Source organism: Cydia pomonella, chromosome 28 (genome assembly GCF_033807575.1).
Source record: "Cydia pomonella isolate Wapato2018A chromosome 28, ilCydPomo1, whole genome shotgun sequence".
NCBI lineage: Eukaryota > Metazoa > Arthropoda > Insecta > Lepidoptera > Tortricidae > Cydia > Cydia pomonella.
Genome location: NC_084730.1, coordinates 5,958,485 through 5,971,537, shown reverse-complemented (window position 1 = coordinate 5,971,537; position 13,053 = coordinate 5,958,485). Strand labels below are relative to the sequence as shown.

The 13,053-nt window shown below is 38.1% G+C and overlaps 1 protein-coding gene across 3 annotated transcripts; it reads left to right on the top strand.

Moving 5' to 3' along the window:
* Positions 1-147: 147 nt before the first annotated feature.
* Positions 148-10,012, top strand: LOC133532909 (uncharacterized). Of its 3 annotated transcripts, none has more exons than XM_061871773.1 (7): positions 148-221; positions 1,021-1,163; positions 4,125-4,206; positions 5,443-5,582; positions 7,117-7,226; positions 8,307-8,393; positions 9,554-10,012. In XM_061871773.1, the coding sequence occupies exons 2-7, from the start codon at positions 1,046-1,048 to the stop codon at positions 9,560-9,562; spliced, it is 546 nt and encodes a 181-aa protein (XP_061727757.1). In that variant the 5' UTR covers positions 148-221; positions 1,021-1,045; the 3' UTR covers positions 9,563-10,012. The 3 variants fall into 3 exon arrangements, with proteins under 3 accessions (XP_061727757.1, XP_061727756.1, XP_061727758.1); XM_061871772.1 differs by lacking the exon at positions 148-221 and adding an exon at positions 228-351; XM_061871774.1 differs by lacking the exon at positions 148-221 and having other exon boundaries at positions 729-1,163; positions 8,307-8,322; positions 8,374-8,393.
* The last annotated feature ends 3,041 nt before the right edge of the window (positions 10,013-13,053 follow it).

The window sequence follows — 13,053 nt, the reverse complement described above, 5'->3', positions numbered from 1 at the left end:
GTATAATACACAAATAATATATAATAAGTAATATTTTTAATTTTATTCAGTGACATGAATAAATGCTGATTATTGACGATTATTCAGCTGACTTACTTAAAAATCTATTGCCAGCACTAAAAACATTAAGGCGTATTTTAGAAGTTTTAAACTAGGAGGGAATTTGTTCAATGTAAAAAAACATAAAATGTTTACAAGTAACAAAACTGGCACTTTAAATCGTAAGCACTCATATAATTTTATCAGTTTAGACAATTTAAAAAATCGACGTAAAAGTAATTGGATAGCATAAACTTTTCTTTAATAAAAAGTTAAATAAACGTCCTTGTGGTGACACAAATATTTTGACAGGTTGTTTGGCAATTTCATTTTAATTGCAAATTCTTTAACGGCTCTACATTTTCTAGTAAAATCATCTTATGTCTATTGTCCATTTCTTATCTCTCCTTATGTTGGTATGCCTTCTAATTGTCAAAACTGTTACCTTTCCCGCTCTTTTTCTAATAAACTGTACATGTCCTGTGTTGTCTGTGATGTCCATAACAATAAATGTTTTTTGTTTTAGGTACCTATCATAAGTCCTTTTACCAAACCAAAATTTATCATACACCGAACATGCTTATCGTGCGTGGTACGTCTTAAAACGTCGTCATTGGCAAAATCCCTCCTGCCAAAACACAAGAGGGGAAAGCCAGGAAAAAAAAAAAAAAAAAAAAAAAAAAAATTGCAAATTCTGCTAATTATGTGGAATTCGTTGTTATTTAATTAGTTTTCAATTCAAACCTTAACTTATCGCTTTACTATAATCTTACCTACGATTTATGACTATAGATTTCCATCGAATTCACCTTCGAATCTATAAGCACTAGAAAGTCTGTTTTCCGGTTTGAAAACACATATTTACTACTAATTTTGACGTGTTAGTGGTTGTGTACGGAATACTAAAATTGTCTCGCGCGACGGAGCGTATTTTCGCGATAACTGGGCCATAAACGCCTTAAATTTCACTAAATTCTCAAGGTAACCGAGTTGGCAGTTGAGCAGGATGAACAGCTTCCTATCCCCGCGCATGATGGTTGGAGCGGCTATAGTCGGCCTTGTCGGGGCCGCCGGCATGTTCATTTACGAACAAGTGTATAACGAGAAGAGGAGGGCAATGCTGGGTCAGTATAACCTGCAATATTAATAGCTGCTCACCATGTTTTCTTATATTCCTATATATTTGTTAAAATTATAATCTAAGGATGAGAACAAGTAAGTTTTTAATTGCTTTGCCACTGATTAAGAGTCGGCAGAAAGCTAGATTCTCCATACAAACATAGTTATACTCTCATTTTAAAATGACTAGCCAGATTGCTTTGTACTTCAATTTTCAATTTTATTCAACATTCTATGTCATGTTCATTACAAGAGATGTTAGTAACAGGTAGTTGGTACATGACACCCTGATAGGGCACAAAATGTTAACAGGTCAAACAAAAATTAAATTACCTTAAGCAGTATATACAATGCGCTACTTACTATAGGATAAGGTATATCTATGCATGTAATTAGCTTATGTAAGTTATGTAGCTTCATACCATAATTAAAACAATATAGCAAATTTAATTTCTCAATTAAAATACTAGTTTTTGCTCTATTTTGTTTGTTTTATAAGCTGGAGCTATATATGATTGTCAAAAATGTCAAAGGGCAATGGAGAGAAATATCCTAGGAGTTAAGCTAAGTGATAAAATCTCAAACTCAGTGATAAGAAGAAAAAAACCGGCCGAGTGCGAGTCGGACTCGCACAGGAAGGGTTCCGTACCATTATCTATAAAAACGGCCACTCATCCAACTATTGACCCCGCCCGACGTTGCTTAACTTCGGTGATTGGATGAGAACCTCGAGATTGGAAAGAAATATTTATTTTATTCTGTTTTTAGTATTTGTTGTTATAGCGGCAATAGAAATACATAATCTGTAGAAATTTCAACTGGTTAACTTTCACGGTTAGTGAGATACAGCCTGGTGACAGGCGGACGGACAGACAGATGGACGGATGGATGGATTGACGGACGGATAGCGGAGCCTCAGTAATAGGGTCCCGTTTGACCCTTTGGGTACGAAACCCCTAAAAAACCAAGTGTACGGGTTGCCCTTGCACAATCTTAAGATAATAATTGATATAATTACAAAACTGCATGCTGCTGCAGCTGCAAATCTTTGTGCGGACCGTACACCAAGGCTAAGGACATATTAAGCTGGATTTATATGCATAAGGCTTAGATGCAAAATAATCAAATGGAGCAAACAAGTTACCCTATGGTACCCAAGAGACGGAAGTAGAAAACAAAGATGTCCAAAAACGAGATAGGTTGATGATATCCACTTAACCTTGTCAACTTACTGGTCTAGAGTTGCAGAGGACAGAGTTCAGTGGAAAATATTGGAGGAGGCCTATGCCAAAAGGTACACCGAACTGCAGGACATTCTCTAGTTAAAATATATATATATATATATATATATATATATATATATATTATTATTATTATTTATGAATGCACAGGCAGCTTATAGCTGATAATTATATATATCTAATTAAACAATGTTGTACCCAAGGATCAGAAATAAATGGCTATATAATTAAATAAATATAGACTAATTACGGACAGAGATATACCTCATGTCATTGTATTTGCTAAGTTTCATTACAATCCAAATCATAGTTTTAAAATGAGAATGAAACTCTGTTTAAATGGGAAGATGAAATTCGGCCGAGCTTGCTGCGGGATCTTTAGTCAGACAATAACTTGTATTGGGAATAAGACCAACTTTCTAAAGAAACCGGCTAAATTTATCTAGGCATTAAACAACAGCCTGTAGGATTTATATTATAATTTACCTAAACACAATATTCATCTATCTGACAGTCAATCGTGGCCTTCTCTTGTTTACATAATAAAACTATTACGTGATTTATTTATGAATACTTGTTTGCATAACAAGCACATACTTGAAATTTTACATGTGCATATGCGTGAGCAACCCATTTTTTAGGCAAATATTTGGGAGACCTGCTTTGCTCGGGAATAGGGTTGCCATCTCTATAATTTGGAAACCAGGACAAGACGCGTGAAAACCCCGGATTTTAGAGTCCAGAACCCGGACATAACAATAGGATTTTTTAAACAGTGTGTCGCGGGCGGCCTAAGACTTTAAATTTTCAAACCCGGAGTACAAATGAAGCCCCCCCCCTCGGACGCTCCCCGGATGCTCTCTAAACTAGGACAAATCCGGGGAAACCGGGACGGATGGCAACCCTACTCGGGAAACATATAAAAACTCAAAAATGAGCGAGTTTTGCCAGAAATAAGGCCTATGCATGAAATAATTTTTCACCCCTGAAAACTCCCATTTGGCAAATTTCTTTGAAATTGTTAGAGCCGTATCTGAGATCCCTGATATATATATATATATATATATATAATATACAATAATAGCTCGTTTATTTTTAGACAATTGACTGTAGTGTTTGTTGAGTTTGTGTTGTTATTGTGTGTTGTGTTGGTGCAATAAAGAATATTTGCTTACTTACTTACTGTTCTAAATTCTTCAGGGGATATATAGATATTTAACACTAAATGCAAGTAGCAAACGTGTAAACATTGGTAACCTAGCGGTAAGAGCGTAGGACTTTCTATGTGGAGGTGGCAAGTTCAAACCCCGGCTTGTACCAATCAGTTTTTGAAATTTATGTACGGTACGGTGACCACGGCTGACAAAACCCATCCACTTTGTCACTTGCTATAAGGACGCCTAGACAGGTTATTGGTATAAAAATACAAGCAAATCTCGTCCTTATGGCAAGCGACAAAGTAAGATGCTTTTTGGTGAAGGAAAACATCATGAGAAAGCTGGACCACTCCCAATAAGTCCTAGTTTCCCCTCTGGATTTAAAGGTCAGATGGCCTATGCCGATTCTCAGGATCCCAGGATCCCATGAACCGTGGCAATAAGCCAGGACAAACGCTAGAAAGAAGAAGAATGTTTAAACAGGCCGCAATGTGTAGGCCAGTACTTACCCATATGCCACTTACCCATATTGACCTTACTAAGTTTATGTTATGTTATGTTATTTCAGTGAGGGAGATGGCTCGCTTAGACAAGCAGGTCTCCTCTATGAGAACAGAACTGGAGGCTTTGAGGGAACTTCAAAAGGAAAAGTAAGTTACAAATAAATTACAACTTTTCAGACTATCTAGAAATATGATTTATTTATAGGAGAGGCCTTTGCTCAGCAGTGGTACACCATACTACTACTAGAAGAATACTAAAAGAAAAACGTTATTAATAATATATTTACAACAAGACAAGCTGTGCTGCGAAATAAACATTACAAAAAGAACAGTATACAAAGCACATGAAATATAACAGGACAAAATAAAAGCGACATCAAACAAAAGTACTTACAAAACCTTAGATATTCACGGCACACAGTCGCCCATCTCCAAGCAAACAAGTCACATTCAGGTGCGTGGTCAAGAGCTCATTGAGCAGGGTGAGCGCGCGAGGGAGCGGCGGATGCCTGTGCCATACCGTGCGCGCCGCCGGCCGGCGGGACACATTTATGCGTTAAGGCAGTAAGTGATATTGCTATCTCATTCCACCTCATAGCTGCGTCCCTTAGACTGGCCTACGCTGGGCCATCGTGTAGAGGAGCCCTCTAATTTACTTTGGGCATATCCGGAACGTACAGCCGTAAGACTCGAGCCACAAGCTCCGGGCAGTTGGACTTGTCACGCAGCATGCGACAAGCGGTGGTCAGCAACTCGTTGTTGCGCCTTACCTCTAGAGAATTATATCCGAGGCATTAGAGTAAATATTCCGTTGGATAGAGAAATGGATTATACCCAAATCTTTTTTTAACCAAGAATCTCAGGAATGCCTTTTGGATCTTCTGTAGAAGTAAGGCGTAGGTGGTACGTGAAAAATACACCAAATAAATACACCATAAAACGTCTGGAATAGACGAACTTATATTTAAGCTTTGTTCTCACACATCCATTTTAAGTTAGATTTTTAGAAGCTTTTATTTAACTTGCCCTGTTAGTTAGGGGTCAAATTTAGCTTCCAAAATTTGACCCACTTCCTGATTTCCGATGGAGCTGAAATTTTGCACACTTATAGAAATCGGATGACAATGCAATATTATAGTGACATGGAGCTGATCTGATGATGGAGACAGGAGATGGCCATGGGAACCAAAAAATATTTTTTTGCCAAAAACCTATTCTTTTGTTATATGCTCATGATGTGTGATCCCTTAAGGGTGAAAACCTCCTTCATCTGGAAAATGGAAGCATTTTTGCTTGTCTACTGCAGTATTCTCCGTATTCTTCCCTTCTTCTTTGTTTCACTGATGATAATGAATCTTAACTAACCATTTCATATCATTACAGTCAGCTGCGGCAGAAACAGAGGCGGCGGCCGCGGCCTAAGCCGGCCGCTAAGCCATCAGCAGAAGGTGATGTGGTTGACGCCAAGGAGCAGAGCTACGCTTCAGATTCTGAATACTTTACTGACTACCAGTCTGTATTGGGTGAGATTTTATTTATTTAGTTTATTTTAAAATTTCATTCAGTAAATAAGGCCCATATTAAAATACCATAGAGATAAACATATATACATTTTATGAACTTCAAACACTATTTATGCGACCACACAGTGTGGCTCGCTCCGTTGAATCTTCTAGTCTTGTGTTGGATTCCGCAGCCCTGAACCTCCGAAACACCACACCCTTGGCCAGCACACAAAACACTCACAGACCCCTCTTCTCTCTTAGTATTCCGATAAAAACTTTGAACTTATATTCGTGTATAATGCAAGCATTTAGGGTATGGCATGTGCGTTCAGCGCAGCATTTGCCGGGAAGCCTCTAGCTGATTTTAGCGGCGTGCACATCAAACGTGTTACACTAGCCAGAAAGTGGGGTGGGCACACATTGTATATATAAGTCATACTGAGCAACTTTTACTAACCCCGAAATCGCGAAAGAAAAATGGACTCTCCCAAACATTTTGGCTGGCTCATGCTGATATCTTGTTTGGGAGAGTTAATTTTTTTTATCGCGATTTCATGGGTTGGTCTCATAGTAAAAGTTGTTCAGTATGACCTATTCAACGTGTACCCATCCCACTTTCAGTGGCTGGTGTAACACATTGTATGTTTGCATTTGTTTAACATTTCGATTCAGCGTTCAGTTATTTTCACGCTTACATTCAAACACTTCGGAACACTGTTGTATGTCTACTATTTATTCACCTTAATCTATTGTAATAAGGTGAAAAACTGCATACATACTTTTGAAGTCGACTGTGACAGTCTATGGTTACACACGGACAATTATTCTATCAACACATCACATGGAACCTTTTCTCGTCACATCCTCTCCAGTTAGCATACTCGTATAAATAAATAAATATAAATATTAACGAACATCCTTACACAAAATGACTCAGCCTCAAGCTCAAGAAGCCTTGTGTTGAAATATACAACTAGGAACCCTTAGTTTCGCCATTTCCGTCTGTCTGTCTGTCCGAGGCTTTGCTCTGTGGTCGTTAGTGCTAAAAAGCTGAAATTTGGCATGGATATATAAATCAATAAAGCCGACAAAGTCGTACACAAATAAACAATAAACAATCATTGGAAAGGTCTTTCAAAACTAATAGGGGTTTTTAACAATTTTTTTTTGATAAAGTGAAAATATTCGGAGATAAAAGATCTGAAAGAAAAAAAAATGTGTCCCCGCCCTCTAACTTTTGAACCATAGGTCAAAAAATTGGAAGTATAGCTTAAGAAAGACATTAAATGAAAAATATAGCGGACATGATCAGTTTAGCTGTTTTTGAGTTATCGCAAAAAGATTCCCCTTCATAGTAAAAAGACGTACATTCACAGTTCATCCCTTGGTTTACAATCTACTATACTTTAAGCTCCAGTTTAGCTTATTGTGACGGAAGAGTAACTACCTACGGAACCCTACTCTGAGCATGGCCCGACATGCTCTTGGCCGGTTTTTTTTTATTTTTTTTTGGCCTACTTACGAGATCTATACCTTGTGGTATTTGTTCCAGGCACAGACCATGAGTTGGACAGTGAAGAGTTCTACGACGTACACACCGACGAAGAGGACGACACGTTGCGGGAGAGTTTACGAAACGGACACGCGCACGAACTAGAGGACGTAAGTTTCGTCAAAGAAAATTAAGAAGACCAAGGTTATAATATTAGCGGAAAATCGTTGAGCATAGACTTTTTGTTTGCCGCGACATCTATTGTCGAGTAACAGTACTGAGAGTTCCGCTACTTGACGCTAGATGTAGACTACGAAAATAATAGTATTTTTGGTAACAAAACCGTTGTATGGAGTGAGCACTCTTGGTCTTCTGAATTCTCTTTGGTTTAGTTCAGCGTTTGCAAGCTTTTATTTAACTTATCTGGTAGTATGCATGGGTCAAATTTTGTAAGCTAAATTTGACTCATTTCCCGATTTAAGATTGCGCTGAAATTTTTAATTTTTTTTAATACTATCTCGGTGGCAAACAAGCATACGGCCCTGATGGTAAGCAGTCTCCGAAGCTTATGTACGCGTGCAACTTCAGAGGTATTACATGTGCGTTGCCGACCCGAACACCCCGCACCCTCGTTGAGTTCTGGCAACCTTACTCACCGGCAGGAACACAACACTACGAGTAGGGTCTAGTGTTATTAGGCTGCGGTTTTCTGTAAGGTGGAGGTACTTCCCAGTTGGGCTCCCAGTACATAGGCATGGGCATGCAATAATATATTATCATGACATGGAGCTGATCTGATGATGAAGACAGGAGCTGGCCGTCGAAACTCCATGGGATAGGTGATAAAACAACTCGGAACCGGTTTTAAATATAGCGGTAAATACCGGTTTATTTCGATTTGACTCCGAACTTTCATAAGAACGCGAACGTTTTAAGAACTTCATTGTAACTTAAATAAACCGGTTTATTCGTCGAGCGAGACGGCCGGCCATATGAAGAAACCGGTTTTTATTGTTCTAAACCGGTTAATCTGACAAGAACTTTAAGAACCGGTTTAAAAATAACGGTTTTACGAACGAAATCGAAATTTAAAGGTTTTCGCCAAGTACATGATAACGGTTTGGAAATTTAACCGGTTTCCGAGATGATATTTTTGACAAAAACTTATTACTTATTGGAGTATCTAATGTAACTACTAGAACATATGTTTGGAGCCGTTTGTAGTTGTTTAATCATCTGCCTGATCGTAGGACGCGTCAGAACAGTCGGCCGGGCGGCCGGCCGGCGCCGCGTCCGACGCGGCCGCCGTCACGTTAAGAGACAACAAGACACCAAGGGTAAGCTAACCGTTTTTACACTTGGGGGATTTAACAACTGGAGACGCCTTGTCTGTAATTTTCTGTACAAAACAGTCTGCCGATTTTCGCAGGGGCACGTCAAATGTCAGTTAAACGTCAGTCCATACAATACATATCTTTGATACATATGACCATTGGCCGAGCTTTTTGACAGAGGGGTAAGCTTTTAAAGGCGTCTCCAGTTGTGAAATCCTCCAAGTTTTTAAAACCTGTTAATTAACTTGCAATGATTTTTAAATTAGTCCCACTTCCCATTATTCGATTGAGCTAAAACTCCACAAGTCCACATACATATGTAAGTTACGTGACAATGCAATATTATAATACCATCGAGCTGATCTGGTGATGGAGACAGGAGGTAGTTATAGAAACTCTGTGATTAAACCACGCAGCCTAACTATGTTTGAGGTAATTAGAATTGACTCGATTAGTATTAGGTGCCTGAAGAAAGGAAAGTACAGTCAGCTTTGTATCAAAAATGTAAATTTTGACATAAACTTTTTAATGCCGATATCATGCTAATGTTGCTTTACTTATAACGATTTACTCATGTTTATTAGCGAGATAATGAACTAACAGTCCGTCCAAGCTAACTTTGCACCGATTTTAATAAAGAGCTTGTAATATCACGCGAGCTTTTTCGGCTACTTTTTGATCGCCGGCATCGGCGGGACAGTAATATAATTATGTGCGTGCGAAAAGAGATTGAGACAGCAAGGCTAGGAACCGGTTTATAAAATACCGGTAAATACCGGTTTATTTCGGTTTTCCTCCGAACTTGTATGAGAACGCCAACGTTTTATGTAACAAAACCGGTTTATTCAACGAGCAATGAAACGGCTGGCCGGCCTGGTGGTTTGCCACGTAAACATAGACACCGACATTGGAAGAAACCGGTTTTATTGTTCTAAACCGGTTAATTTGACAAGAACTGTTCTCATAAAAACCGGTTTAAAAATAAACGGGTTTTCGAGTGAAAGTAGTGAAACCAAGATTAAAAGGTTTTGCGCCAAGTACATGAAAACGGTTTGGAAATTTAACCGGGTTTTCGAACCTTGTGGGACAGTCGGGTCAACGTACGAAATTCTTCTTGCTTAGCGTCCTTACTTTAGATGTACTAATTAAATTTTAATTTTCAGGTCAATTAGGAATATATTTGCCATATTTGGGACGACACCACCGTAGAAAACTAGATGACATCGTGAACGCGAAACTATACTATATACTCAAGTTAGAAGTTAACCAATAAGATGTAAATTGGACCTTACTGTAGTTGACATAAGGAAGGTATTATGTATATTGGCTAGAGAGTCATTCGCATGTAAACGTTGTCAAATATTAATAGTAATTATGGACAAATCGGATTGTTTTAATAAAATTCGAAGAGAGTAAAATAAAATTGACTAAAACTAAAAATTCATCATGTTCAAATATTATTTCGTCTGTTATATTATATGTTTTTTCGTCTCGATTTATTTCATAATTTGTACCGTACTGATATAAATATTATTCTTATAAAAAAACATTGAACATAACGGTAATAATCGTACCCCGGACAGACGGGGCGGTTTAGCTATGACAATAGTGCAAAAGCAAATGAAGGTTGACAATCAAGCAGATAGCAAATTAAATAAAAAGTCTATTGATGTTGATTATGATGAAGTAATCCTGGTAAACCTCATTAGGGACAGGGCTCGCAGAAGAATTTTGCGCGATACTGAGCGACTACTTCCAGCTCTTTCCAGTCCAGTTGAGCCAGCCTCCTCAGCTGATCGTTTCCATGTGGTTCGAGGCCGCCCCGACCGTCTACTGGAGCGGTTCCTAACCTGGGGGTAATTACCCCCGAGGGGGCAAAACTGGTATTTCACGGGGGGTAATAGCTTAATTAAAGATAACAAAGATTAGACCTATAAGAAAGACTATTGATGATTATTGGAAGGAGGGGTAAAATTAGGAACCACCGGTCTACTGCCAGGCTATTACCCTGCTTGGACAAGTGGTTGTCCAGTCTACGGAGCGTCTCCGATCCATCGCCATTTCCTTACAAGGATTTCAAGGCCTATGGGTTTCTGGTCAGTCATCTGCCACAGTCTGATGATGATGAGGATTGAGGATGTCCTTCCTCACAAGCCATGTTTCGCAACCGTACAGCAGGACCGGCTTGACGTTGCACTATTATCAAACCTAAATTGCCCTCGTCTGTCCGGGGTATATAACTTCTAGGTAAATGTTAGCTTCATAATTCTATGAAAATAGCTTTGGTGCTATAATAGTATAGTGGGTTTTAGGGAATGTTAGGTTCCGTTGGGGTTTATAGTTTTGCTTTAATATGAGGGTAAACCGGCGGTCGTGTTCCGCTAAATTAGTATGGGAGCACTTATGTGTGGTCGCGAGTTGTGTTAGGGGCTATCTATTAATTGAACGTGTGCGGTGTATGGTTATAGGTAATACATGCACAAATTCCACTCATATTGTAACTAAAGGCAAATGTGCCTTATAATTAAATCGAGCATTAGGTACACGAAAGGCTATATGTAACTTTACCTAAACTGTGTACCCTCCGCCTTTATCAAATTGACAAAGTGTGGTTTCCCCTATAAATAAGTCTTTGCAGGGTTAACCAGGTCCGACTCAAAATAAACCTTATTATAAAGTTAATATGATTAAAAATTGAGTTTTTCATCGATATATTTGTATTTATCTGCAACGATTTACTTAAGGTAACTTTGTTTTTAGGAACGATAATTGTGACTCACACTTTATCGCTTGCCATAGGGACGAGATTTGCTTGTACGAATAACATGACAAGGCGTTCTTATGGCAAGCAATAAAGTGGAACGTTATGCCGGTCGCGGTCACATTTAGTCTCAAATTTGTGGTATTTTTGATTTGATTTTCATAAATATAATTTGAATACCATTTCGTACCTTTGCACAGTGAAAATAATATGCGGTCTCTAGCGATTTATATATTGATTGTCACCGTAACAAGGTACTAAATAGGTAGTACTGAAATTTAATTATTTCACTTAACATATGACGGCAATGTTATTTGATTAATATTTGCTTTTTAAACGCTTTTACTTGCAATGTAACTATGTATGTATGAACGCGTCAAATTTTGCAAGTTAAATTTGACCCACTTCCCGACTTTCGATGAATGTGAATTTTGCATACATATGTAAGTCGGGTGACAATGCAATATTATGGTACCATCGAGCTGATCTGATGATGGAGACAGGAGGTGGACATAGGAACTCTGTGATAAAACAACGCAACCTAATTGTGTTTGGGGGTTTTTGGAATTGTCTCGATGAGTATTAGTTGCCTGTGGAAAGAAAAGCACAGTCAGCGATAAAAGCTTGTACCAAAAATGATTTTTTTGCCAAAAACTTATCAGAAAACGAAAATACCACAAGTCGGCCTTGGCGTAACTCGCCTTAATATATTATTGGGTAGCAAAACATACTCTTAATCCGATATTGTATAATTAATGGCTCAATGTATACTCGTGTATAACATTTTACAGTAGATTTAGATTGTTGACTGTATACGCCTTGTACAAAAAATGCATATAACGATTTCTACTTAAATGAAATAAATTCAAATTTTAAAATTTCAATTTGATTTGGTACACTGCGAATAGCGTTGAGGTCGTATAATATCAATGAGGAACGCGCAAAACTAAGCTCAGATGGCGATGCAATCGTTTTAAAAAATACAAATTTCTTGTTTATGGATTTAAAAAGTCGTTATTCACAGCAATTAATAAAAATCCCTTAGGTAAATGTCGCTCGTTTATTTTTATAAATGGTCCATTTTAATATGATGTTTTGCGAATTAATTTCATAATACTAATTTACAATCAGCAGAAGAGTTATAGACTAAAGACTTCGGGTTTCATTTGGAACCATTATAATCAGTAGATTTTTAACCTCTTTTAGTCTCAAATAATTTCCGTCAGTAGAAAAAGGCGGCAAATTAAAAAAAATGGCGCGAAGGGTTATCAACCCATAGAAAATTTTAATTTCGCGCCTTTTTCTACAAGCTTCAAGATTTACAAGTGCGTTATTGTTTTCGGACAGGAAAACAAAGCTTCCTTTGATCCGTGTTCAAAAACTGGCACTGGCCCGGATCGGCGACCAACCAAGCCAAACCTAACAACCGCGTTCACACACTTGTCATTGTGGATGCTTGTCAAGCGTGTAAATGTAGCATTGCCAAATCAAGTTACATCATCTTCCTCGCGTTGTCCCGGTTTTTACGAAAGCGACTGCCATCTGACCTCTGAGCTTCATCCGGTTTTTTCACTACTGATAAATAACAAATGATATTTCGTACATACGTTCCGAAAAACTCATTGGTACGAGCCGGGGTTTGAACCCGCGACCTCCGGATTCCACGTCTCACGCTCTTACCGCTAGACTGGTGGCCTTACCAAACCAAGTTTAGATTTTTATCATAGAATACCGCTCCAGATTACTTAATTCTGATTTATATAGCTATTAGAGGACATGTATGATATGACTATGAGGTTTATTTATTGTATTATAATGGATTATGAATTATCATTTTCTAATGAGCTTTAAACATTGCTATTCATCAAAGGAGTTATGAAATCATTGACTTATATATTACTT